The sequence below is a fragment of the Heteronotia binoei genome, chromosome 3, assembly GCF_032191835.1.
Source record: "Heteronotia binoei isolate CCM8104 ecotype False Entrance Well chromosome 3, APGP_CSIRO_Hbin_v1, whole genome shotgun sequence".
Classification (NCBI taxonomy): Eukaryota; Metazoa; Chordata; class Lepidosauria; order Squamata; family Gekkonidae; genus Heteronotia; species Heteronotia binoei.
In genome coordinates this window covers 33,168,939-33,195,592 of record NC_083225.1, presented here as the reverse complement: position 1 = coordinate 33,195,592, position 26,654 = coordinate 33,168,939, and the positions used below count along the sequence as shown (strand labels likewise).

Here is a 26,654-nt window from a genome sequence, read left to right as displayed (position 1 = left end):
TATAAATGCAGAAACACCCCAAGTGCTGCTGGTCGGGTTTCCCCGCTAAGCTCTCCCAACACCCACCCTTACCCTCTGGTTCTTCCTCTACTCAACATCCAGCCTGATGGAGAGACCAAAGTCCAAGCGCTGTTTTGCAGCAACTTGCTGAGATCAAAATTATTCTTATATCAGTTCCCTCTAAGCTGAGTTAGGGTGAGCTAGCTCACAGTTTTTTAAGCCTCCGGCTCACATATTTTTGTTAGCTCAGAAAGGATGGCTCCGGCGCAAACCGATTTATGCAGGAGCCAAATTGCTCACTCATAACTTTAAGGCCAGTACAACAAAGCGGCAGACAAGTGGCAACTTTGACCAACTAGGTTTTATTCAGAATGTAAACGTTCCTATGCTCTAAGGAGACTTCATCAGACTCGTCGCCCAATTTCGCACTAGACTTTTAATCTTGGTTTAACTCTGTCCCCAAACTGATTCTACGTTAGAATCAGAGAATCACAGAAACCAACTCTATGACTCTATGATGCTATTATTTTAGTGTAGAATGTCAGCTTGGGGACAGGGCTAAACCAGGATTAAAAGCCTAGTGCGAAATTGGGTCGTCTACTGCATTGTTCTATTGCTTCGGACCAACACGGCTGCCCGCTTGGATCTATCTTTAAGGCCAGTAGCTCACGAAGAAGAATTTTTGCTCACAAGACTCCACAGCTTAGAGGGAGTATTGCTTATTATTTTATTATTATTATTATTTAAAGAGCAGTCGTTGCTTTTCTGGATTTTTTAAAATGCAGCGACAGCGACAAACTAGGTATAGAATTCTCCTCCTAACACAGAAGCAGACGCCAGCTCACGTGCGACTCCTTCCGCAAGGACTCTTCTCCCTCTCCCGCCCCTTCTTATTGCAACGGCGCCGGTCCTCCAGCACCGCCTTCTCTTAACCGATCTACCGTTCGATCTCTATGACGCAAGGGCTTCTTCCGCCCAAAGTAAAGCCCAACTTCCCGGCATGCTTCCGGTCGGCGGTCGCAGTCCTCTTAAAGGGGAACGATGCCCTAAAGCGGCCTCTTTGCAAAGAGCCCGGCGGTGCCTTCCCCGGGGTTTAACCCTTTCCTCTCCAGACGCCGGAGAAAGCGAGCTGAGGCCGAGGACGCCGCATCTTCCTCGGGGAGGAAATCTGCTAAGATCTGCGTCCGGAAAGGTGCGGGGGGGGGGGGGGAGGTTGCTTACTCCCTTGGGATCTCGCTTGCCACTTTAGCCGCGGGGGCGACAGAGCCTTGGCGGGTGCTGCACTGTGAGGTAGGTCCCCCGGGGCATGCATGACATAAGGGCATACCTCTGCGTTGCACATGCACGCTGGCACACACGCACACGGGGCGGGGGTGGGAATAGGCAGAGGTGGGGAGCGGGCAGCCCCTGCTGAGCTGGGAAAGCAATCGCCCCTCCTTGGTCCTTTGGTCGCTCCCCAGGATGCTCCTCCATGCGGCCTCCGGTGCTGCTGACTGATGCGCCCCCATCATCACGCCCCCCATCCCGGCTCTTGTCTTCCCGGGAAGCCTTGGCGCTGATATGCAGAAGGCAGTGGAAGACTCTCGCTGGGCTGCAGGTAGGCAGAGGGGCGTTGATGGATTTCTTTTTGGGACGGCCGCTTGCCAAATATTGCCTGCCAAGAGGAGCGGCCTAAACTACGTTATGCCTCTCTCCTTCCTAGATGGGAACCCTTTTTATGGTGGAATCTGGGTTCCTCTTCCATAGCCTCTGCTCTCCCACAAGAGGAATGCATCGCTTTACTAGCTATTCAGTGACTGATTTATTTAGATCACTACTCCTCTTTGCTTCTCTTCCTGATTATTTAACTCAGGGGTCATTTTGTAGGGAAAAAAAGCTGGTGGAGCTCATCCAGGGATCATTATGCAGCTGCCCCCACTAGTCAATGGACAAGGAGGTGGAACTCTCAGAAAGGTTCAGGAGCTGTGCTCCTGTGAGCTCCCACTAAATCCGAGGCCTGATTTAATTCATTGTTTTCTATTAATATACATTATTATGCATGTGCAGTGCGTGTTTGGTTAATACTTGGTACCTCCTTTCCTTTAGCAACGGTGTTATTTTGGTATATATCCAGCCATACTGTTTAATGTTTTATTGTTCAGTATTGTACTTCATGCGGTGCCTGTATTTTTCTTCCTTAGATGTTCAATGTAGAACTTTAATGCTATTGTACCTGGTAGCTAGTTCTTCAATAAAATTTATTGAATTAAAAAAAAACAAACTACCGGATGCTGGGGATGGGGGGGGGGGGGCAGTGGTCTGCAGCAGAGTCTCCTCCTCCTTGGCCCCAGAGAGAACTTGCGGAGTTGCAGCTGGGAAGTGACACGTGGAGGGAAGGGAATGTGGGGACCGGGGTTTGAGGGAAAAGATTATTCTTACCAGGGGTTGTTTTGGAGAAAAATAGGTGGAGGAGCTCATCCAGGGATCCTTATGCAGCTGCACCTACTATTCAGTGGACAAGGTGGGTGGGGAGGAGGAAGGGGAACCCTCAGAAAGGTTCAGGAGCTGTGCTCCTGTGAGCTCCCACTGAATTCATGGCCTCATTCTTACTGTTTTTATTTCAGCTAAGTTTTGCTACTTTCAAGACAGCTGTATTCCTGGTGATAGGAACATAAAAGGAGCTGCACTGGGTCAGATGAATGGATCATCTGGACCAGCATCCTTTCCCAAATGAGGTTGCTGAGATGCCACAAGAACTCCCCACTCCACACACACAACACATAAGCAGGCTAGGGTGGACATATGAGAGCCCTATTCAGATGTTACAATGAATGCATGTGCAACTTCTATGTACACACTACATCTGTTTGTAAGAAAGAACCAGTGCACTTTCACTTTAGAAATGAAACCAGGGACCAGTGCTTGGATAAATATGGAGGTTAAGTAGAAATGCCAGATTTTGGGGGTGAGCCTCAGGAGGGTGCGGTTTGGGGAGGAGGGACTTAAATGGGGTATAATACCAAAGCAGCAATGTTCTCCAGGTGAATTGATATCTATCTCCTTGAAATAAGTTGTAATAGTGGGAAATATCCAGCCATTACTGGGAGGTTCACCATACAAAAGTGGCAACACAATCTAAAGCAGAAAACAACAACTGTGTACAAAACACACCTATATATATATATACACACATACGCACACACACACACACAAAGTAATTCTTATTGTCTATGTTTTCTTCCAATAATACTAAATACACAGTATATCAAAAAGTTTCACAAAAGGAAAGGATCCACAATATTTCAATGTCCAGAGAATGCCCAGTCCTTCTTCCCTCTTATTCAGTCCTGTGTGGCAGGGGTGGCCAACAGTCGCTCTCCAGATGTTTTTTGCCTACAATTCCCATCAGCCCCAGCCAGCATGGCCAATGGCTGGGGCTGATGGGAGTTGTAGGCTAAAGACATCTGGAGAGCTACTGTTGGCCACCCCTGGAATAGCAGCATTCGCATGGAGGGAAGTTCTTGGGCCATGCTTGGAAGTTTCAATAATGATGACCTCCTTCTCTTAGGCTGCCAGCCGCTCCAGCATCCATCTGATGGAGAATGTGGCATCTGGCATTCCAGCTGGGGCAGTAGCTGCTGTACTGAAGCCCAGTGAGGGACTGCCTGAAGGGAGCCTGACTGTCCGTGGCTATAACTTTGACCATGGGGTGGACTACCACGCCCTACTGCAGTCTTATCTGACCACGGGCTTCCAAGCCACCAGCTTTGGGCAGGCGGTGAATGAGATCAACCGTATGGTGAGTAGCCAAGATCATTGGTGTTGTACAAATCTGCACATCTGAATGTCCCTAACCTATAAGACATACAGCCGGAGTTCGGGTGAAGAAGGAAGGTGGTGGTGGGGAGGGGGGCGGGAGAGCAACGACATTTATTGCAGTAACCAGAGAGCAGAGCCAAGCCAAAGGCCTGCTTACCAAGCTGCTCTGAAATCCTTCAAAATGGTTATAATTTTATATACTCTTGATGACACATTGATAACACACTGGCACATGTTATCATATACACATGAGGGCCAGATCTGACATAAATGACACCTTGTTGGGCTGGGCCATGTCGGGTTGGGCCGAGCCATGTGTGTACCTATTTAAGATTAGGTAGCAGAGATATAAATCTTATAAAGAACACAAACAAACACAGATACATTTTTTTTTAAAAAAACGTAAAACATGCTTAAAATGTTAGCATTAACTGGTTTTAAAGATGCTTTATTTGTATTTCTCCCATTGGATCCAGGGAACTGGGCAAAGGTAGCTCTGGCTCTTTCCTTCCTTCCCCAGGGGCCTGAGGGGAGGAGCCTCAGCCAATAGAAGGAAGAGAGGCTTGGCTCAGTAGGTCTGCTGTGCGATTGAGAGAGCCTGGCAAAGCAAGCTATTCTTCCCCCCTCCCCAAGGAAGGAGCCTCAGCCAATGGATAAAATAGAGGGTTTGCTCTATAGCTCCTGTGCAGTTGAGCAAGCCTTGCAAAGCAAGCTGTTATGCAGAAGGTAGCAAGATATAGGGACAAGGAAGCAGATAACAGCCAGTTGCTCAGGGGCCTCATAGGAGCCCTCCGGGGGCCTGATTTGGCCCCCGGACTGCATGATTGACACCCCTGAACTAGACAGATTCATGGCAGATAGGGCAATCTTAGCCTACCAGTTATGGAAACTAAAAGGAACTTTCCCATCCAGGATCTGTAAACCTCTGACTAGTTGGTGCAAGGAGGCAACATCAGGGGAAGACCTTGGCTTCTGTGCCCTGTTTTCTGGCCTTGAAAGGGAAATGATTGGCTGGCTGCTGTGTGAAAAAGGGTTCTGGATGAGATGTCTGATCCTGCAGGGCGTCTTTTCTGCACTTCTGGTGTGAAGAGTACTGAAAACATCAAGCTCTGCCTTTCCCTGTCCCGCATCTTTTGTGAAGCTAGATTCATACTGTTTTCCTCTCTAACCGTAGATAGAAGCCAAGCTGACCCCACCGGGAGAGGAGGAAGGGAACCATGTGGACCTGAATCCCTATCCTCGTCACTTAACCGGCTGCACAATTTTCTTGGGCTTCACATCCAACCTCATCAGCTCAGGTATCCGTGAGACCATCCGCTACCTGGTGCAACACAACATGGTATGGACTAGTTCTCAGAGGGGTCTACTTGTTTAGCTTTAAGGATAAATACTCTTTGGGAGTTGTGTGGGTGAGAAAAGGGTAAGAATGAGTTCTGGAGGGAAAATTCCTGGATGTTTCATAGCAATATTTCTCTAGAATATGTGTCAGTGATGGGATGGGAGAGCATTCCATCTGATCTTCTAATGAGCAACAAAGAGCAAGATACAATTTTTTGAAGAAGAGATACATTCCTTTCAGTTGTTTCATTATTGTCCACTAACACTGCTTGGTGGGGAGTGGCTAGGTTAACTATTGTCAGAACCAGGGGTGGAATTCTAGCAGGAGCTCTTTTGCATATTAGGCCACACACTCCTGATGTAGCCAATCCTCCAAGAGCTTACAAGGCTCTTTTTTATAAGCTCTTGGAGGATTGGCTACATTAGGGGTGTGTGGCCTAATATGCAAAGGAACTCCTGGTAGAATTCCATTCCTGGACAGAACCCAAATTTATGGAATGTCCTACAGTTGATGTTCCTTTGGCTTCTTCAGGTTGATGTCCTGGTAACCACAGCAGGCGGAGTTGAAGAAGACCTGATCAAATGCTTGGCACCCACCTACATTGGGGACTTCAGTCTGCATGGGAAGGAGCTCCGACAGAACGGGATTAACAGGTATCAATAGTGACACTGGTCTTGTCATAGGCAGGAGCTTCCAAGCAGTAATTCCCAAGTTGTCTTCCGGTTCCATGTCCACCATGTCTGTTGCTTTACTGTGGGAAGAGAATTGACTATATGGAGGTTGGGTAAACATATGGAGCAGAGATCTTTCAGTGGCTATTAGCCACAACGTACAGTGATGCTCTTTGTTCTTGCTGCTTAGGAGGGGAGCAACAGTGGGAGGACTTCTGGAGTTCTGGCCCCACTGTTGGATCTCCTGACACCACCTGGTTTTGGGCCACTCTGTGACACAGAGTGTTGGACTGGATGGGACATTCGCTTTATCCAAGATGGCTTCTCTTATGTTCTTATGAAATGTATGGAGGTTGTATGCCTCACTGGGTGGGAGAAATAAGGGGGTAAAGTCCCTAGCCAGAATTTCCTCATCAGCCATACCGTCCCTTCCCCCAGGATTGGGAATCTGCTGGTGCCCAATGACAACTACTGCAAATTTGAAGACTGGCTGATGCCAATCCTGGACCAGATGGTGACAGAGCAGGAGACAGAGGTATGAGCTGCACTGTTTTAGTGAAGGAAGGACAGTTACAAAATGCACCTCTGAGAAGTTCTGTCTCGGAAATGGAGGAGGAAGTAGTACAAATTGAGGGAAAGAATAAATGGGAGTCAATCTTTTCCCAGGATTCTTTGCTCATATCTGAACTCTTTCTTTTTTTGGCGGGAGGGGCTGCTGTGCCTTGAATATGAATGCTTTTCCTTGTTTAAAATGCTTCATGTAAAGACTGTACAGACCTATGGAAAGGTTCAGCTTCTCCCAGTGGCCTACAGAACTAGCAGCAGCATCTAACTACGATGTCTTCCTGCCTTTCAGGGTGTGAAGTGGACGCCATCAAAGCTCATTGCCCGACTTGGCAAGGAAATCAACAATCCTGAATCAGTCTACTACTGGGCGCAAAAGGTATGTCGAGGAAGGTGTCAGTATTTAGCACTCTCAGTGCCCTGGGCAGAACATCTCTTTTTTGGATGTTATGATGAGCTGGGTTTGTGTGTTTTGTGTGTGTGTGTGTGTGTGTTTTCCTTCCTGTTTTTGATCATCTGAGATGTCTCCCTGACATTTGAGATATCACCCCAAAATCTGATTGATTTAAAAACACCTTTTAATCCTTTCATGAGATAGTTTCAGAGGATAGCTGCATTGGTCTGTGGTAGATTATTTAGATTTGAGTCCAGTAGCTCCTAAGAGACCAGCAAGAGTGTCACACTTAGGGATGGGCATGGACCAGTATGCTGGTTCACAAACCAAACCAGTTCTCATCGCTTTGTGAGCCATTTAAACCCCTGCTTTCTGCCACGCGCCACTTTTCACAGAGAGCAGAAAGCAGTGATTTAAATGGCTCTCAGCCATTTAAACCAAACAGCTGAGCAGCAGAAAGCAGGGATTTAAATGCGTTGGAGCCATTTAAACCCATGCTTTCTGTTCTCTGTGAACTGCCACGAACTGCATAAAAATTAGTGGAAGTTTGCAAACATTGCTTTGCGAACCACAAACCGCCCAAAATTAATGACAAACTTTAGTTTGTGAGCTTGTTCAGGCCCATCCCAAGTTAGGGTGTAAGCTTTCGAGATTCATAACTCCCTCCATCAGGCACAGGAGAGCAAAAGTGGAGATCTTTATCTTAGTCAGAAGGTGGGAGGAGTGTTGTAAAGAATATTTGTAAAGGCTGCAAAGGTACAGTGTATATTGTAATCACCTCAATTCCCCCTAAGCATTTCTCCTCTGCTCTAATAAGTTCTAATCAAGCTGATGTATTAATTTAATCCTATCAGTTAATCTTGTACTTTTCAGAACAAGGCAGGCATTTCAAACTTCTCCCCCCGCCCATGTTGAGTTATGCTTGTCTCCATATAGTCGAAATGCTCTGCTAATTGTGTGTCTTTCGTTCCCCTGTAGAACAGCATCCCTGTGCTGAGTCCTGCACTGACTGACGGCTCCCTAGGAGACATGATTTTCTTCCACTCCTATAAGAAGCCAGGCCTGGTGCTGGACATTGTGGAAGGTGAGTTAGATTTCTGCCACATCCAGCAAGCATGCTCTTGATTTTCTAGCTACAAGTTTGTCTGAGCCATTTAAACCAAATGGGTTGGAGCCATTTAAACCCCTGCTTTCTGCTCTTCATGAAGGAGGACGGAGGCAACTCTCAGAGTGCCTATGGTTTAGTGGCTATTGGGGATGATGGTGTACCAAGAGCCACAGATTTGGGTTGACTGCTCAAAGCAGTGCTCAGTTGGCCGTGCTTCTCTCCTAATAGTTGTTTCCATCCCATCTGTAGATCTGAGGCTTATCAACACCCAGGCCATCTTTGCCCGGAAGACAGGAATGATCATCTTGGGTGGAGGTCTCGTCAAGCACCACATTGCCAATGCCAATCTAATGGTGAGGGAGGTCGCTGCTCAGTAGGCATGATGACACATGGGAGGAAGGCAGTATCAAGGTCGGGAGGGATTACAGAGAATGCTTGCTCCTAGAGTTGGAAAGGGACCTTATAAGCCATATAGTCCAAGCCCAGCTCAGTCCAGCTACAAGAGGAGACTGGATAGACTTAGGGAGCAGAGGTCCATCAGCAGCTATTAGCCATAAGGTATAGATGGAACTCTCTGGCTGGGGCAGTGATGCTCTGTTTTCTTGGTGCTTCGGGGGGGTGGAAACAGTGGGAGGGCTTCTAGTGTCCTGGCCTACTTGTGGACTTCCTGATGGCACCTGTTTTTTTGACCACTGTGTGACAGTGTTGGACTGGATGGGCCATTGGCCTGATCCAATATGGCATCTCTTATGTTCTTATGAAATCTAAAGCTAGAGAATTATGGGAAATCTAGTGCATCTTCTGCTTGAAGATCTCCAGAAAGCGACAGACTGCTATCTCCCTAGATAATTGGTTCCATTGGTGGGGGGAAATCTTCTGGTAGAAAGTGCTGTATGTATCAGTGGCCTAGTATTGTTTCTGTGCTTCTTCAGAGCTGGGAAATTGTTCTCAAAAGATCTGGGTTTATAGTCCAGACCAACACTTCTCCGAGTATATACAGTGGCTGAACCTTTTTGGGTTCATCACAAGGGACAAACCAGGAAGTGTCCTGTTTTAGGTGCTGAAAGAAGGCCCATAGTTCAGTGATTGGATGCATTCAGTTTGTGTGTTGAGCGTCTTCACGCGCTTTCTGCAAGGTGCACAGTCTTGTGGGTTAGATTGATCCTAGGTTAATATGAGTGTCTTGGAACTGGGTCCAGGTGTCTTTGGTTCAGAAGCATCTTACATAGCAGGGCAGAGCTACTGGAGAGCTGCTTACAAGAGCAGAGAATCTTGGTATAAGATAGTTTTGAATAGCTCTGAACACCTACATGAGGATAATTATATGTATGCGATGCTGAGATAACAGTTTTGAGAGAGCTGGCTCAGCTCCTTGTGCTTGGTTTCACTCATTCTGTCACCTCCACAGAGAAACGGAGCTGACTTTTCAGTGTATATCAACACGGCACAGGAGTTCGACGGCTCGGATTCGGGAGCTCGGCCCGATGAGGCAGTATCCTGGGGGAAAATACGTATGGATGCAAAACCTGTCAAGGTATATGCGGGTACAGAGAGGAGATTCTGATTGTGGAACTATAGGGGTAGGGTCTCTCCACCAGAGCTTACTGTTCACTAGTTTAGCCCAGTATAAATTTTAAGAGAGTTGGGAAGCATTCTGAATCCTGTGTTCATCTTGGTCTTCTGCTGGCAGGTTTACGCTGATGCTTCCCTGGTCTTCCCGCTGCTGGTCGCAGAGACTTTTGCCCAGAAGTCAAACGCCTTTGCTGCAGAGAAGCAAAATGACTAAGCTGAAGGCATCTCATATCTCAGGATCCTTCTATACCTGCCCACCGTGTATGCGCGACACCGTAGTTGCTGACACTTGCATGGAAAACTGTATGGGTGAAGGCAAAAGAACAGCAGCTGCTAGAAGAAGGTCTTGCTCTTTCTCCATCCACCATGAATAAGGGCTGCACCCAAGTCCCTTCCTCTGAAAGTAGATCTCTTCTCTTTGTAGATCTGGTCAACTGCGTGTGTCAGGAGTATAACTTCTGCTTTCCTCCTCTTGTGTCTCCTTCACCTGAAAACAGAGTATTTGGGAGCGAAGACTGTTCAGGTTGTTTTCACAGCCTCCTTCTTCGGTGATAGTGGGATGGTACCAGGAGTCGAGGGTGGCTCCTTTCCTTGCATGGGCTTTGGCTTGCAGACAAGTTTTGAGTGGCCCAAGTCATCTCTGTCTGTTCCTTTCCCACCCTTCCCTTCAGTCCCTTTCCCCATCAGTCCCTTCTTAATTTATTGATCAGCGTGTACTGTTTGGAAACACCTGAAAACTCCAGCTTCCTAATAAAACTAATTGGTTTTGAAATGGGTGTGTTTCCTTCTTTTCCTTGCACATGTTTTGCCCACTTTTGTGGCCAACTTCAAGACATTACTTACAGATATATGCTGCTGAGGTTATTCCCCCACCCTTTCTTAGAGTAGTGGGGTTGTGAATCACTGAGTTTATGAGAGCGGTCCTAGGAAGGTGTACTCAGAAGTCAGTCTTGTTGTATTCAGGGGAGTTTACTCCCAGGAAAATGCACTTCGGATTGCAGTTCGCATGTGAAGTTGGTGAATCTGCCTCCATCACTAAGACTGAACAGGGTGATTGGACCAGCTTCCTGTCAGATGAAACTCTAACTCTGGACTCTTAAATATCATGGCAAGAGATGGAATTGCATTACATTTGAAGTTTATTCTCAAAGCTGATATGAAGTAGGACATTATAGCAAATTAGCTTTGTGGGGGTCTGCTGGGTAAGGAGGCTGATAGTCTGACTCAGTAAAAGGCAGCTTCACACACATGGATCTGTTACAAACTGAAGTATGCTGTGATTCAAAAGACTAAAAGACTCTCAAAAGAGAGCCAGTTTAGTGTAGTGGTTACATGTGCGGACTCTTATCCGGGAGAATCGGGTTTGATTCCCCACTCTCCACTTGCAGCTGTTGGAATGGCCTTGGGTCAGCCATAGCTCTTGCAGGACTTGTCCTTGAAAGGGCAGCTGCTGTGAGAGCCCTCTCAGCTCCACCCACCTCACAGGGTGTCTGCTGTGGGGGGAGAAGACATAGAAGATTGTAAGCTGCTCTGAGTCTCTGATTCAGGGAGAAGGCCGGGGTATAAATCTGCAATTCTAATGAAGTATTACTTTATACAGGGCTTTTTTTGTAGCAGGAACTCCTTTGCATATTAGGCCACACACCCCCTGATGTAGCCAATCCTCCAAGAGCTTACAGGGCTCTTAGTGCAGGGTCTACTGTAACCTCCAGGAGGATTGGCTACATCAAGGGGGTGTGGCCTCATATGCAAAGGAGTTTCTGCTACAAAAAAAGCCCTGACTTTATGGAACAGGTGTAGACCCATAAACAGTTTTCCGGGCTTGAGCTGCCAGCAGACGTTGGATGCACATCCAAATGCCTATCAATGCGGCCATTTTCACTCCACACAGCATGATTTCAAGTGCCCCTTTCCACTAAAAACATCCCAATGTGCATTTGGACGCAGACCTAAGTTATCCAGAAGCCCTTTTGACTACAAAGGCATGTTTTACCCTTTCAGATTTTCAAAGTCTCTGTGGAGAGGGGGAAGTTGGCTTGGCCCAAGGCACTTGATCATTCCCTGAACACAATTCTTACCTTCTTCAACAAGCAAATTCCCTTAGCTTAACTCCAGATTCCAATGGGCTTAAGTCTTTGTGCTTCTTTCTGCACCTGTCTCTGTTAGCGACATAAGGGCAGTTGGAATGTGCAGCAGTCAGTTCCTGCAGGTAAGGAGCCCATCTTTTTAAAACTGGATTTTCTTGCAATTTCCAAGGCCCCTCTTGTGTGTACACATCCACTCTACCCTTGTTCTTCCACTACAGTGCAATCAGCCGCACATGGGACACTCCATTAGAAAATGAAGGGCGTATATGCAATACATGCTAGACTTCAGTTTGGTAATTTGTTTTCCAACGAATCAGTTTATCCCATCATTGAAAACGCTTTGCATTTGTATACGCTCCCATGTTGATATGTCACTTGTTCGTTCCAGGTTGCTTCTTGGCCAGATCAAAATTTAATGGGTGTTTTTACCTGGTTTGTCTTCAAGCCAGCTCTTTGTCCTGAAATGGGTTGTTATATATAATATTTACTTTTTGAAATATTTATTAACTGCCATACCCTACATGAGTAATCCCCAGTATGGTGTCCATAGCCACCATTGTGCCTGCTGATGGGTTTTCTTGATACTTGTGTGCTTCTTTGACGAAATGTCACTTCCATAAAGCAAAAAGCCAGTTCTGGCTTTCCTCCTACTTTGCTGGAGTAGGTGTTCCCAGGGGTGGAGTTCTAGCAGGAGCTCCTTTGCATATTAGGCCACACCCCCTGACGTAGCCAATCCTCCAGGAGCTTACAAAAAAGAGCCTTGATCCAAAAAAGAGGATCAGGGGTGTGTGGCCTAATATGCAAAGGAGCTCCTGCTAGAATTCCACCCCTGGGTGTTCCAGAAGAACCCAAGAGACATCACCTTTGTTTTCAGAGAGCACTCAGTTGCCTCCATTGTTGGTTTGGTTTGCAGGCCACCGTTCCCTCTAAGCTGTGCTCATGAGCAGCCACTCAGGAAGTCCTGCTCAGCAGCAATCAGGAGCCTCATAGGGTGTTGCACTGCCCTTTGCCCAATTTTTAGATTACTGTGAATAAAGAAATACAACTGTGACAATATTACTCAGAAGCTGATATACATATATTCACATTCAAAATGGAGGTGACAATTACAGACTAATTCCAAATGCCAGACACAAGCCCGCTGATTCACAGTCTCTAATGCAGTGGATACCGTGCCATAGCATCCATCAATTTGAAATATAGTCCTTGTTCCTTCCGGACAATGTCTGATGTGCAATAATTGATAAGACTCCAATCATGTCATATCAAATTCATAATCTCATTTTAATATTACAGCAGCTATATTCTACTCAGGATGTGAACTGCTCCGCTCAGTGGGGGAGGGGGAGGGGAATTAGAGGGAACATTGTTTGCAGCCTCCCAACATTTTTAAATTGGTCCCCATTGCAGCATCCCTTGCAGCTCTTCAAATATTCCCGAACCCCTAACCCTAGTAACCCGTAACCGGTTTAGAAAAGTACTCTCAAATGTGTGTGCAATAAAAACAGTAAACATAAAACCATGACCCATGTAACCACAATAGCAGTCCATAGCCATGTTCAGTATTAGATAACAGCAAAAGACCCCCTGTCATACATATAGATCTATTTTCTCCATTAGCAATTTATGCAAGATCTAGCGCTAGACTAGATCACCACAGTGTGAAAGCTACAGGTTTTTACTCCTTTTTGCACCACTGTAAGGTATCTTTTCCCCAATTTTTGCTTAGAGCTCAATGCCTCATTTAGTTTTCTTTCTCCTAATCTCTTATATCAGTGTTACCTGTTTTCATCGATGGAAAAAAAAACAACAAAACTATGACGGAGAAGCATTTGAAAGTTAGGCCTCTTTAGCTTGCAGAAATGACAACTGAAGAGTGAGATGATAGAGGTTTTCAAAATTATGCAGTACTGCAGTCGAAGCCCTCTGCTCACGACCTGAGTTCGATCTCAGTGGAAGCTGGTTCAGGTAGCCAGCTCCAGGTTGATTCAGCCTTCCATCCTTCCGAGGTCGGTAAAATGAGTATCCAGCTTGCTAGGGGGAAAGTGTAAATGACTGGAGAAGGCAATGGCAAACCACCCCGTAAAAAGTCTGCCGTGAAAACGTCACCCCAGAATCAGAAACGACTGGTGCTTGCACAGGGGACTACCTTTACCTTTTTTTTAAGAGAAGGTAGAGAAAGAAGTACTTTTCTCCCTTTCTTACTATTCAAGAACTCATGGGAACTCAATGAAATTAATGAGCAGTAGGTTTAGAAAAGATATAAGGACTTCTTCACACATGGAATTTACTGCTGCCGGAAGTGGTGGCATAGACAGCTTCAAGAGGTGATTGGATAAACCTATAGAGCAGAGGTCTATCCATAGCTATTAGCCACAGGGGATAGATGGAATACTATGTCTGGGGCAGTGATGCTCTGTATTCTTGGTGCTTGGGGGCAACAGTGGGAGAGCTTCTGGAGTTCTGCCCCCACTGGGGGACCTCCTGATGGCACCTGGGTTTTGGCCATTTTGTGACACTGTGTTGGCCTTGATGTGCCAATGGCCTGCTCCAACATGGCTTCTCTTTTTTTTTTTTTAACCAGTTTGGATATGGCATGCTGTTGGATACAAATTGTATTTGCATATTTGACATTGGGGTATTTATGAGAGAGATGTCCACATTTTTAAAAAAAAAAAAACCCTTAATATATTACAAGATAAGGAACTGGTTTCATATTCGTGATTAATCTATGTTCCTATATTTTATGTACCTGGTTGTTTTTTTCTTACTTTGAATACTGAGAAAAAAATTGCTGTTAAAATGAGGGCATGATATATTGTAAATAAAAGCATGTGCCTTTCTCTTAGCTCCCATAGCCTATAGTGATGGATGGCAGGTCGTCTTAAACTTTTTCTACCTCTTTAATTTTGGTGGCAGACCTCTTGCAGCGCCAATCCCTTTCATTTTAATTACTCATGCTGTGTCGATGCAGAGCTAAAATTGTTTGAATGGTTAGCAATTTATGAAAATATGAGAAGCCTACACTTTAATCCAAACAAGTGTTGCAACCTCAAAATCTCATGGAGCCACCCGTCACAGAGTTCTCGTTTTGACGCTTTCTCATTTAGAAACGAAAACAAAATGGAATATGAACAGCAAAACTGTTTGCCCGTCTCTTAATACGCAGAAATGTTTGCTTGAAGTTCAACTTGAGTCAGGGCACAATATCTTTTCAGTGCTTCAGCCCAGCCGTAGCTTGTGCAAAAAAATAAGCAAAATGTGGAAAAGCAAAATGTATTGGTGGATTTTATGTCTACCTACGTGTCAGCAACTACCATACAGTAGTATCAACAAACATGGATGAACTTAATAGCCGTGCTGAAGTACATGCCCAGGGTTGACAAAAATAGAACTTGTGTAAGGTTCTTTTTCGTGCCTTATCCGTCCTAATGAGTGACCCTTCAATCTATGCAGGTATTCCCCCTGGCTTGGTGGTAGAGCATTTGCTTTGCATACAGAAGCTTCCAGGTTCAACCGCCCGCATCTCCAGCTGAAAGGATTAGGTGGCAGGGGATGGGAAAGATCTATCCCTGAGGCTTTGGAGAACCGCTGCCAGTATTAATTAATACTGACCTTGATGGACCAATGGTCTGATTTACTGTAAGACAAGTTCATGCACTAACACCAGGGCTTGAATCCAGCAGGAGCTCACAGCAGCTCCAGTCAGTGTCTGCAAACAGTGGGTAGTTTTCTCCCCGCTGCACACAGATCCCGGAGCATATGCAGATGAGATATGCTACTGAGCTCCTGTACCATTTTTTCCTACAAAACGATCCCTGGCTAGCGCATACATATATACTAAACAATTGTTTGCCATTTTTTCCCCCATGAGGATGGTTGAGTGCCCCCCCCACCCAAGGAGATGATGGAGCAAGAGATTGTACAAGTAGACATCAGGGTCTTTATTAGGAATCATCTGTGTGATGGAGGAGGAGGAAGATAAAGAGCGGGTGGAGGAGATTGGATTTATATCCCGTCCTTTGCTACACGAAGGAGTCTCAGAGTGGCTTATCATCTTCTTTCCCTCTCTTCTCCCCACAACAGACACCCTATGAGGTAGGTGGAGCTGAGAGCTGATAGAAGCTCCTCTTGAGAGGAACAGTTCTGTGAGAACTTGTGACTGACTCAAGGTCACATCAGCAGGTGCATGTCGAGAAGTGGGGAATCAAACCCGATTCTCCTAGATAAGAGAGAGAAGAACAGGGATACACTAACAGTTGACCATGCAAAAGTCGAGTAAATCACCTCAGCAGAGGCCTGTAACACAACCAAACAAAGGAATTGTAACAATCTGGGAAGGGTATAATTATGTTTTGGATAGAAAACTGCATCCAGCAATCCATTGCAGTAACTCCATTTTGACAGGCTCCTTTTCACCAGTTACTAAAACGGATTTGGACAAATCAAGCTAGGATCTAAATTGCTATTGGGCTGGCATGTGCATGAATTTAACTATCACTGTATCTTTCAGAAGATCTATGTGTTTATGTTATCGTTAGGCAGCAGTTTGCTGCCGTGGATTCTTATTTGCCTCTGGCATGTTCACCTTGCTAGACAACAATAACCTTTATCGGCATAGCAACCATATTAATAACAGAAAAAGAAGGGGCAATTCAAACAGTCATGGCCCAGTCTATTAATACATTACTGGCCTCATCGATGCAAGGTACAAGAATTTAGCTACATTTTCAATCACCGTTTGATTCCAGCAAGATAACAGAAAAACAGGGTTTTGTGTTCATCAGATTTCCCTACTTGCTCTCTCAACAAGGGTTCAATAAGTATGGAGCATATATCAAGATAGTAAGTGCAACATATCAAACATTCATGTATCCATATATTAGCAGTGGCAAGGATTCAATATGCAAAATATTGGAAGAAGACAGAACTACTGATAAAAGAAGTGATCTCGAAGATTCTTGAAACTGCAGAAATGGATATCCTAACAGACTTGCTCCCCCAGTCGGAAAGAAGAGGCAGACACAATTGTTGGGTTTAAAACCGGGCCGCTTTATTAAAATTAACACATATAACTGGTAGGGGGAGAGAACACAGACCAGACAAGCCCTGGGGTCAGCACCTGGACCCCGCCTTGTCCAAAGGGCGAGCCACCCTGCCCCCAGCACAAACCCGCCGTAATCGGGTTGTAACTGAGCGGCCAGGCCTCTAGCCATCACCAACCGGGCTGGAACGATCCCCATGGAAAGATCCACCCAGGTGAGGCTCCCTGTGTTCTGCATCACCGTACTGAGCCGTTTAGCCCATCTACGGTTCCTGCAGACCACCGCACCAAAGGTGCTAGGCCATAGGTGCTCCCCTGGAAAACCCTGTGGCCAAACCTAATCCAGCCACCGCCAATGCCAAGCCTCTGCTTAGGCATTAGCGCCCCACCGGGTGGCCCAGAGCCAACCGCACCCCCTGCCGGATTTCGTCCAAAAAGGCCCGGTTACCCAAGTTAGATAAGTGAACACCATCCGGCCGATACAGGTCGACTTGATCGACCCGTATGGACGGGTGAGGGAGGTATATTCCCAACCCCCCCTCCATGGCCTTCTGAATGGCCCTATTGGCCTTACGTCTGGCCCTCTCAATTCCCCCAGGTGAAATAGCGTACCTCCACACTCTGCGCGGCAAAATTGCCGACCATACCAATATGACCCCCGGCCACCTGCGCCGAATCTCGCGGAGGTCGGCCAACGCCTGCTGGGAAAGCGCCTTCCCCCGCAGCAGCCCCAAGTCATTCCCCCCTAGGTGAACGACAAGAATGTGTGGAGGTAATGCCTTCCACTCGAGGAACAAGAGCGGCATGATGCCGGGCCAGCGCAGCCCACGACGACCCAGCCACTCGACAGTGGCCCATTCACTGAGACCCAGCTGGGTGCCCACTGAAGACCGCCTGGAGAAATGGGCAGCCCAAAAAACCATGCTGTGCCCGCAGATGAGAACCCGCCGTCTCTCACCCCGAGCCACAGCACCTGAAAAAACAAACAACAGTCAGCAACGTGTCAAACAAGTAACCAACCCCCCCACCTACCTGCTAGGCGACCAGGGGGCGAACATACGACTTATAGGCCGCCGAGCGCCATCGACCAATATGCTGAATGGTCGAGGGCGTATAGCCCATAGCTGCAGCTGTGGAGGCCACCCCAATCCGGAATGAATGCGTCCCAAATTTGACGCCAGTAAGACCCAATCGGGCCAGGGCCCTACTCGTGACCGACCAAAACTGATATTTGGTAAGAGGAGAACCGTCGTCGTGCCTAAGAAAAGGACCTTGGGCCTCGCCCCTGAGTTGGGCGTAACGGCGAGCAGCCCTGACCGGACATAATTCCTGCAAATCGCACATGCCGATCGTGATGACGGTTCCCCTCTGCCTCTGATCAGTCTTGGACTTGCGAATGGTCAAAACTAGCTGACTATTGGTGATTTTTACATCTCCGGATTGAAGCGCCCTCCCAGAAGTGTCAGCCTTTGACTGCACCACGAGCTCACTTACCCGCAGGGCCCCAAAGAAGGCCAACAACGAGGCTGCGTGGAATAAGGCTGCCTCAAACGGGGAAGAGCACACCCTGGACCAACCCCCAAACAATCCGCGGAGGACAGACGGGGATATGGGCTGTCTGACATCCACCTGCCGCCCCCGCTCGCGGGCCCAACCCTCCAGCATCTTCCTGACCCTGAAGTCACCGGTGGGCTCCGTGAGGCCACGGGCCTTGCTTTCAAAGGCCAACGCTGCTAACTGTCCCCTTATAGTTTTTAGCCCCAGACCTCTTTCCCGTTGATGCACGCAAAATTGCATGATGTGCTCCACGGGGATGGGCCAGGAATCAGGGAGTGCTACAGCCCCCCTAAACTCACCAAACTGGGCGGTAGCTCTGGAATATGCCCTCCTTGTACTAGGTGCTAGCGCCAACTGAATGGCCCTACCGGCTTCCTGTTCCCAAGCCTCCAGAGATCCGCGGGCATTTCCGCCGGACATGAATCTGCCTCTGGGGCCAACTGCCGGAAACGCTCCATCTGTCGGCGAGACAGAGCATCCGCCACACCATTACAAACCCCCGGTACGTGCCTGGCCAGGAATAAAACATTCAACCGGAGGCAACGCAGGGTAAAAAACCTAACCAGATTCATGACCGCAGCCGATTTTGAAGTCAAGGAATTGATGACATGTACTACGGCCATGTTATCACACCAAAACAGAACTGAGTGGTTGGCAAGCTGCTCCCCCCACAGGCAAACGGCCACTAAGATGGGGAAAAATTCCAAAAACGTAAGATCTCTACAGAGCCCGCTATCCAACCACTCAGCTGGCCACTGCTCGGCACACCAATGGCCCCTAAAGTATACCCCAAAACCACTAGCACCGGAGGCATCAGAAGAAATCTGAAGCTCTGCCTCAATCTTAAGCTCCTCCCTCCAGAAGGAAACCCCATTAAAGAAGTCAAGGAACTCCTCCCAGACCTCCAAGTCCGCTCTCATCCCAGCGTTAACCCGGACCCTATGATGGGGGAGGCGCAACCGGCCCATGGCGTCGCAAAAGCGTCGCAAAAAGGCCCTGCCTGGGGCCACCACTTTGCAAGCAAAGTTAAGGTGGCCCACAACCTGTTGTAATTCCAAAAGGGAAACCTTACGCTGCCCCCTCAAGGCGGCCAACCGACTTCTAAGGTCGGAGACCTTATTCTCCGGTAAACGTGATGTCTGCTGGAGAGTATCCAGCTCAATACCTAGAAAAGTAAGGACCGTACTGGGGCCCTCGGTTTTTTCGTGTGCCAGTGGCACACCGAGCTCGAGGGCCAACTCCTGAAAGGAGCGTAACAACCTGCCGCATTGACCCGATCCTGCCGGACCTACCAAAAGGTAGTCATCAAGGTAATGCGCCGTGTCGTTAACCCCCGTCCTAACCCTGAGCGCCCATTCCAAAAAGGAACTGAATCGCTCGAACGCCGCACAGGAGATGGAACATCCCATCGGCAAAGCCCGGTTCATGTAGAATTTTCCTTCAAAGGAAAAACCCAATAACTCAAAATCGTCGGGGTGGACAGGCAAGAGGCGAAATGCAGACTTAATATCGCATTTCGCCAATTCCGCCCCCACCCCGCATCCGCGAACTACTTTGACCGCTTGGTCAAAGGAAGTATAACGGACTGAACAAAGTTCCTCGGGAATAGCATCGTTAACCGAAGCTCCCCTGGGATAAGACAAGTGGTGTATAATCCTATACTCCCCGGGTGCCTTCTTGGGTACAACCCCCAACGGGGATACCCTCAATGCGGGCACAGGTGGTACATCAAAGGGGCCGAGGACCCTGCCTTCCTGGCATTCTTTAGCTATTTTCTCCCGAACCACATGTTCGAGGCCAACCACCGATTTAAGGTTAGAAGCTACAAAGGGGGCCCTACGCCCCCTGTACGGAATCCGAAACCCCAACGTAAAACCATCCAGTAAATAACTAGCGTCAACGTTGCAGGGATATCCGGACAGCAATCTACTGAGAACCGGCAGGCGGATGGGGCTGGGCCCCTTTTCCAGGTGGCTGTGCGCCGCCGCCGCCGCCTCCGGGACGCTTACCACCCGGTCCCGGCTTGGACCGACTGCAGGCCAACAATGCATGGGGCCCACTGCACAGGGGACATTCGTGACGGAATTTACAGGGCTTTCTGGGACAAGCCCCCTTGGAAGCGAATTCCCAGCACAACAACCGGGTTTGAACCGGCTGGCCCGCGGGAACGCGGGCCGCTGGAGTGGTCTGTTGTTGCTGTGCTCTCTGCACCAAGTGGCCGCTGTCGGACCTATCCCCAGCATTTGGTTTTGCTGGAGCCATCAGCTGCAACCATAGCTGTTGGTTTATTTGGTCCCACGGCATTGCCGGATTGACGGCAGCCCGCATCCGGAAGGCTTCGTCATACTGCAGCCAAGCTGCACCGGCGAAGTCTGTATAAGCCCTGTAGATTATGTCCACATATTGGAAGAGGGCGGCCGCCCTGGCCGGCTGCGCCCTTGCAATGTCCCCGGCGTAAATCAAAAAGCCGGGCAACCAATTTGCCCAGGACCTGTCAATCTTCCTGCGCTTTAGTTTTTCCTTGTCCCTGTCGTCGAGCTCGTCCTTGCTTTTTTTTTCGAGCTCTCTGAACAGGAGACCAAAAACGTCGACGTACTCCCCGCGGAGGATTTTCTCGCGCGTGGCAGCCGTCAGATGATCCCCTAACGGCAAAGAAGTGTCGCCGTAGGGAAAGGCGTGAAGGGGGATATTGGCATATGGGTTCGGGGGGTAGAACCACCCACCCACTTGAGCTGCAGGCCATGCCCCAGGCAACTGAGCCCCCAACTGACCACCCCAAGTCAAAAAACCAGGTGTGGGCAATGAGGGAGGGGCTGAATGCGGCACACCGGCGCCCACCTGTTGGCCAATAGGGGCAGGAACTGCAGTCGAAGGCAAACTGGGGGTATGCGACCCCCAAGCCCATGACTGAGGGGGGCCCAACTGCTCGCTGGTACCAAACCACCCGGGACCCCATCCTAACCCACTCGACCCCGGCACCTGAGGGGGTGGCTGGGCGAGGCCCCAGGGCCAACTAGGAACAGGCAGTGTAATGGGCTTACCACCGTCACCAGGAAAGGCGCACGGACCTCCAGGAGGCAGCGACCCACCGCTTCCAGATGCCCCTTCACCCGCTGGCACGCCCGATGTTCCTTCACCTGGGTCCTCATCTTGATCAGGTTCCAAAGGCGCTCCGGGCTCCGGCTGCCCACCCTGTAAAGCAGACAGCCTTGCAAGTAACTCAGTTTCAAAAGTCAGCCGCGCCGACCTACCAGTGGCGCGGCGACGGCCTTCCCAGATGGGTGCACCCCTGGCGACCCGTTCTTGTTCAAGAGCCTCCAATTGGTTGATGATGGCGAGGCGAACTCGCTCATCCTGACCCTGGTCCTCCACTGGGGCTCCTTGCTGACCACGCCCACGCCCACGAGGAGGGCGAGCAGGCTGCTTGCCCTTAGACTTACCCTGACCCTTTTTAGGAGCCATGCCTAACGGGTGACACTAATATACCAAAGCGAGGCTAACAGTCCAATCCGAGGCCCCCTTTTCACACCACCCCCCAACCACAGTGGGAAGAGATGAATGCGCCCCTGCACTGAGGTAGCACCAACTACCACTCCCAAGCACCACCCGGGCACCAAATGGTACTAATGGCAGAGGCAAGGAAAAGCCTGGTGTCTCCTGCAGAAAGCAGAGACTTTATACTGCCCCTTGGCCTCCCAATCCCCACAAGTAAGGGAGAATGAGGAAAGGGGAAAGTTTCCCAGAAGGCACGAGGCCCAACCCCGTCCCTCGTTAAGGGAAACCGGTGGGGGGGGGGGGGTGTTGTAGCAACAGGAACCCTGCCAACCCCCGAGGGACCAATGAATGTGCCACCAGCAGCCCAGCTCCTTTAACTGGGACTGCTTCGCGCCGCCTCCCTGGCCTCCCACAACCCTCCAATACTGGCCAGTCGCAGCGCAGTTCAGCAGCCGCAAGCGCGTCCGCGTCTCCTCGGTGCGCCCAACAGCTGATTCCCCGACGAAGCCTTTAATCGCCGCCGCAAGCGCGCCTCGCCGCGCCAGGGACCCGACGAACAGCTGGTCCCTCAGAGACTCGCCGCGCCTCAACAGCCAGCCGCAAGCGCGTGAGTACTCCCCAACGCTGCCCAGGCCTAGCCCTGCAGCAGCGAACGAACGTGGCTCTCCGACAGAGAGCCAAAACCAAACTGCGCACTGAGGCGGGAGCCGGGGCTTATATAGCCCCGCCTCCGCGCCCAGCCAGAACACCCGTATGTCGGGTGATCCATCTGCCCCTCCCTCCTTCCGGAGGAGCAAAGGCGGCCCCCAGCCTATGTCCTGCGAGCAGGCTCGGCTGGGAAGGGGCCGAACCTTAGTGAGAGAAGGGAGTAAACATAATTTAAAAGTAACGTGGAAACCTTTTTTCAAATGGGTTGATAATTGTAAACTGGAAGAGTTATGAGAGTATTAATTGTATATTCAACTATGTGATTGAGTATATAATGTTTATAGTATGATAGACAGATATTATTAATACGATTAAGGGTTAAGTTATATCTAAAATAGATATTTGGTTGAAGAAACAAAAAAACCTCTGAAATGTATTTTTAAATATTTTCTTTATGCTTTCCCCTTCCCCCCTATGCCACCCCCTCCTGAATTTCCCTCCTGTTTGAAAATTAATAAAATGTTAACCAAGAAGCTAGTAAGTGCAATGCAGAAAAACATGTTCAAGGCTTTCTATGTCCAACCAACTACATAGCCTATTAGCATATGGTACTTTATGAAATCTCCTATAGAGCACTGCAGAAGGTAACACATTAAAGCGGACTAGCAAATTAGCTCTACAATAGTGTGGGGCAATTAAAAAGGTAAAATACTCATGCCATATACCCATAGGGTAAAATCCCCAGGCTCATAGGTGAACACCTACCTTTAGCAAGTCTCCTAAGATCTTGCATCTCGATATCAAGGAGTCTTTGTTTGATCGGTGGACAAGCTGATCTCTCCGTAAGGGCAGATGGGTCATCAATACTGATCCCTATTGAATTGACCTTGCTAGATAAACACTATCCATCAAAACTTTTCTACTTAGGGGACAGAGCTCCTGGAATATGAACAATCTGTAACAACTGTCATTGGATGGAGAAGGACATGCTCTGTTCAAAGGCTTCCCAGGTGCATCTGCTGACCAACGTTGGAAACAGAATATTGCATTAGATGGACCCTTAGTATGACCCAACAGTGTTCTCTTTAGGTTCTCCATTGACCTAGCCAGTTTTGTCCACCGAAATGGATTTCCATCACTTTGCACCAGTGTATTGTAACAATGCTACATCAAGGGCTATTAAATGCTGGCACTCTTCTTCCTGGCTAAAATCAGTCTAAATCCTTTCCCAAAACCTTTCTCTACAATTATGAGTGATTAAGAATTAAAATGAAGGTGAGGAGGTTTTAATTCTTAATCACTCGTAATCCCTCTTTCCTTTTGTATCCTATTTTTTTTGAGAAAAATAAAAATTTTATTTATGAAAAACATTAAAAACAAGGGTTGCTGGATGTTTAGAGGTGACAAATTCCCTGCATGAATGTGCTACGGCAAATGCCAAAGCTATTATCTAAATCAGGGGTGTCAAACATGCGGCCCGGGGGCTGAATCAGCCCCCCAGAGGGCTCCTGTCAGGCCCATGAGCAACTCACTGTCGTTTGCTTCCTTCTCCCTCTCTTGCTTCCTTCTGCATCACAACTTGCTTTGCCAGGCTTTCTCAGTCGCACAGGAACAACTGAGCAAAGCTCCTCCCTTGGGGAGGAAGTGAGGGAAGGAGAGCTATCTTCTCCAGGCTCTCTCAATTGCATAGCAGAGCTACTGAGCCAAGCCTCTTCCTTCTGTTGGCTGAGACTCAGCAAGCCAGTGAGGTGAATTAGGCTGAGTGTGTGTGTTTGTCTGTGTTATTTATAAAGTTTATATCTCCCTGACCTGGCATTACATTTTATGACACACATGGCCCGGCCCGACAAGATCAAGATCTGGCCCTCATAGCAAATGAATTCGACACCCCTGATCTAAATAGTGCTTTGCATTATGTTGGGGTCCCTAAGCTTATTGAGCCTGCGGGTACTTCTGGAATTTGGAGCTCGGAGAATGAGGGCGCTGAGACCAGTCACAAAGTATGGGGAGTTTGCAAGCCAACTGTCCTGCAATGACAGAGGCAGCTGTTCCTGACTGAATGGTACTTCCCACATCATCCAGTAGAGAAGATCCAGTATGGTCTCTTTGCTTTAAGGAAGAGATGCTTTGTCAAGTATAAAAGTGGACGGCAGGAAATTCAGGGTGGGCAGACTGGGATGTTGGATTCTAAGGCTGAGTACAGATGGGCAGCTCTGTGCACTCAGGAGGCGTCTCAAATTGTGCTGCCCCAAAACAAGGCAGAGAAGTCCTAATCACACACTCCCGCACAGGGTGCCTGTATATTGCAGGGGGCGCTTTGGCACATTCAGACAGTTGTTGTGCACCATCCCCTTTGTGCAGTCTGAGTTTCTTCTTTGTTTTTTCCCTTACATTTTAGTGGCCATGTGCTCATGTGCTTTGTGGCAGTGATTTTTTTTTTTAATAATACCAGTGAGCACCTAGAGTGGATTGGCAGATTTATATCACCAATCCACCTTGCTTTTGCACTCCCATGGTCAGATGCCAGGAGATGAAGGAGGAGTGCAGCAGAAGACTTCAAATAGCAGAAATGGTAGCTATTTGATCTGTCTCAGAGACGTCAGGGGATGGGGTGAGCGCAAGAGCGGAGTGGGCAGCAGCTGTGCCTATGTCAACCCAAACTGGCCATCTGAATTCAGCCTTAGACTCTGTGACCTCTGGGCAGGTGAGGAAACATGTGATTTGCAAAGGAAAAGCATTTGCACACATTCAGTGGCCCTTGGAGAACCAATTTGGTGTAGTGGTGTAGTGGTTAAGTGTATGGACTCTTCTCTGGGAGAACCGGGTTTGATTCCCCACTCCTCCACTTACACATGCTAGCATGGCCTTGGGCCAGCCATAGCTCTGGCAGAGGTTGTCCTTGAAAGGGCAGCTGCTGTGAGAGCCCTCTCCAGCCTCACCCACCTCACAGGGTGTCTGTTGTGGGGGAGGAAGGTAAAGGAGATCGTGAGCCACTCTGAGACTCTTCGGAGTGGAGGGCGGGATATAACTCCAATATCTTCTTAATCTCTCGGTTCTTTTCAAAAATTTCTTTGCAGCTGAAGGAGCCCACCAAAGCAGAGGCCTTTGGTTCTAGGGGCCAGAATTTTTATAAACAAAAGGTTACATGAACAAAATCTGAGTTTAGTAGCACCTTAAAGACCAAAATATTTTCCCAAGGTATCAGCTTTCAGGAGTCAAAGCTCGAAGTGACTCATACCATAGGTCACAAATGACATAAAACCACTGAGTCATATAACCATTGATCCCCATAATATTTAAAAGATGGCCACTGCATTGTTAGTGCAGTCTTTCTTTACTAATTTGAGAACCATGAACTATCTTTTGGACCAATGGTGTAAGAAAGGGGTAGGTATTGGTCCATTTTGCTTGGCACTCTGGAACAGACAAACACCAAGACAACACTGTTGGGGCCAGAAGAAGAAGATATTGGGTTGATACTCTGCCCTACATTCTGAAGCTTAGAGTCTCAGAGCAGCTCACAATTTCCTTTACCTTCCATCCCCACAACAGACATCCTGTGAGGTGGGTGGGACTGAGAGGGCTTTCACAGCAGCTGCCCTTTCAAGGACAACCTCTGCCAGAGCTATGGCTGACCCAAGGCCATTCCAGCAGCTGCAAGTGGAGAAGTGGGGAATCAAACCCCGTTCTTCCAGATAAGAGTCTTCACACTTAACCACTATGCCAAACTGACTCTCAGTATGGGGTGGGGTAGAAAATGCTACTGCATATTTCCCTCATTGTTATATGTTTTAGGAATTGTTATACATTCTTTTGTTTTAGTGTATCTTAGTAAGTAATGATTCATTGTAAAGGGAACAAGTTTAACAGAATTGTCTCCAGATTTATTTCAGTAGTCCTGAACTAACCATAGGTATTGAACAATGATGTTACTATTGATTGTATCCATGTCCTAGTCTCTGAGGAAGTAGCCGGTGGCCTATTGGACCCTGACTTTTCAAATTTTGATTTTTGAGTAGTTTATCATAGTGGCTCCAACTTTTAGCTAGGAGGTACACCCTGATTAACACTTGGCTCTCAACAAGGACGTCACCTGTCAAGACCTGCTGCGGACTGTGTTATTAGTCAAGACACCGTCCTCATTTGGGGATGGAAGTCTTGAAGGGAGGGAAATGTAAGAAAAAGCCCCCTACTTTTCATACACATGGACATCGTGATCACCAGTATGGTTGCCAGGGTGCCTGGAGTTTTGACTTGCACACTTCTGCTCAAAGAAGTGGACTTTGCCCACAGTTTCTAAGGCTTATGTGGATACTATAAGCCTCAGCTTTGCAGCACTATTCTACATCTCTGGATGGGTGTTAGCCAGAACTACAG

The 26,654-nt window shown here is 48.1% G+C and overlaps 1 protein-coding gene across 2 annotated transcripts; it reads left to right on the top strand.

Annotated features, from left to right (window-relative positions):
• Positions 1 to 3,523: 3,523 nt before the first annotated feature.
• DHPS (deoxyhypusine synthase) lies at positions 3,524 to 10,218 on the top strand. 2 transcript variants are annotated; one of them, XM_060233624.1, is made up of 9 exons: positions 3,524 to 3,778; positions 4,973 to 5,137; positions 5,669 to 5,790; positions 6,247 to 6,343; positions 6,665 to 6,751; positions 7,745 to 7,850; positions 8,124 to 8,227; positions 9,283 to 9,408; positions 9,565 to 10,218. In XM_060233624.1, the coding sequence occupies exons 1-9, from the start codon at positions 3,575 to 3,577 to the stop codon at positions 9,658 to 9,660; spliced, it is 1,107 nt and encodes a 368-aa protein (XP_060089607.1). In that variant the 5' UTR covers positions 3,524 to 3,574; the 3' UTR covers positions 9,661 to 10,218. The 2 variants fall into 2 exon arrangements, with proteins under 2 accessions (XP_060089607.1, XP_060089608.1); XM_060233625.1 differs by lacking the exon at positions 3,524 to 3,778 and having other exon boundaries at positions 4,972 to 5,096.
• The last annotated feature ends 16,436 nt before the right edge of the window (positions 10,219 to 26,654 follow it).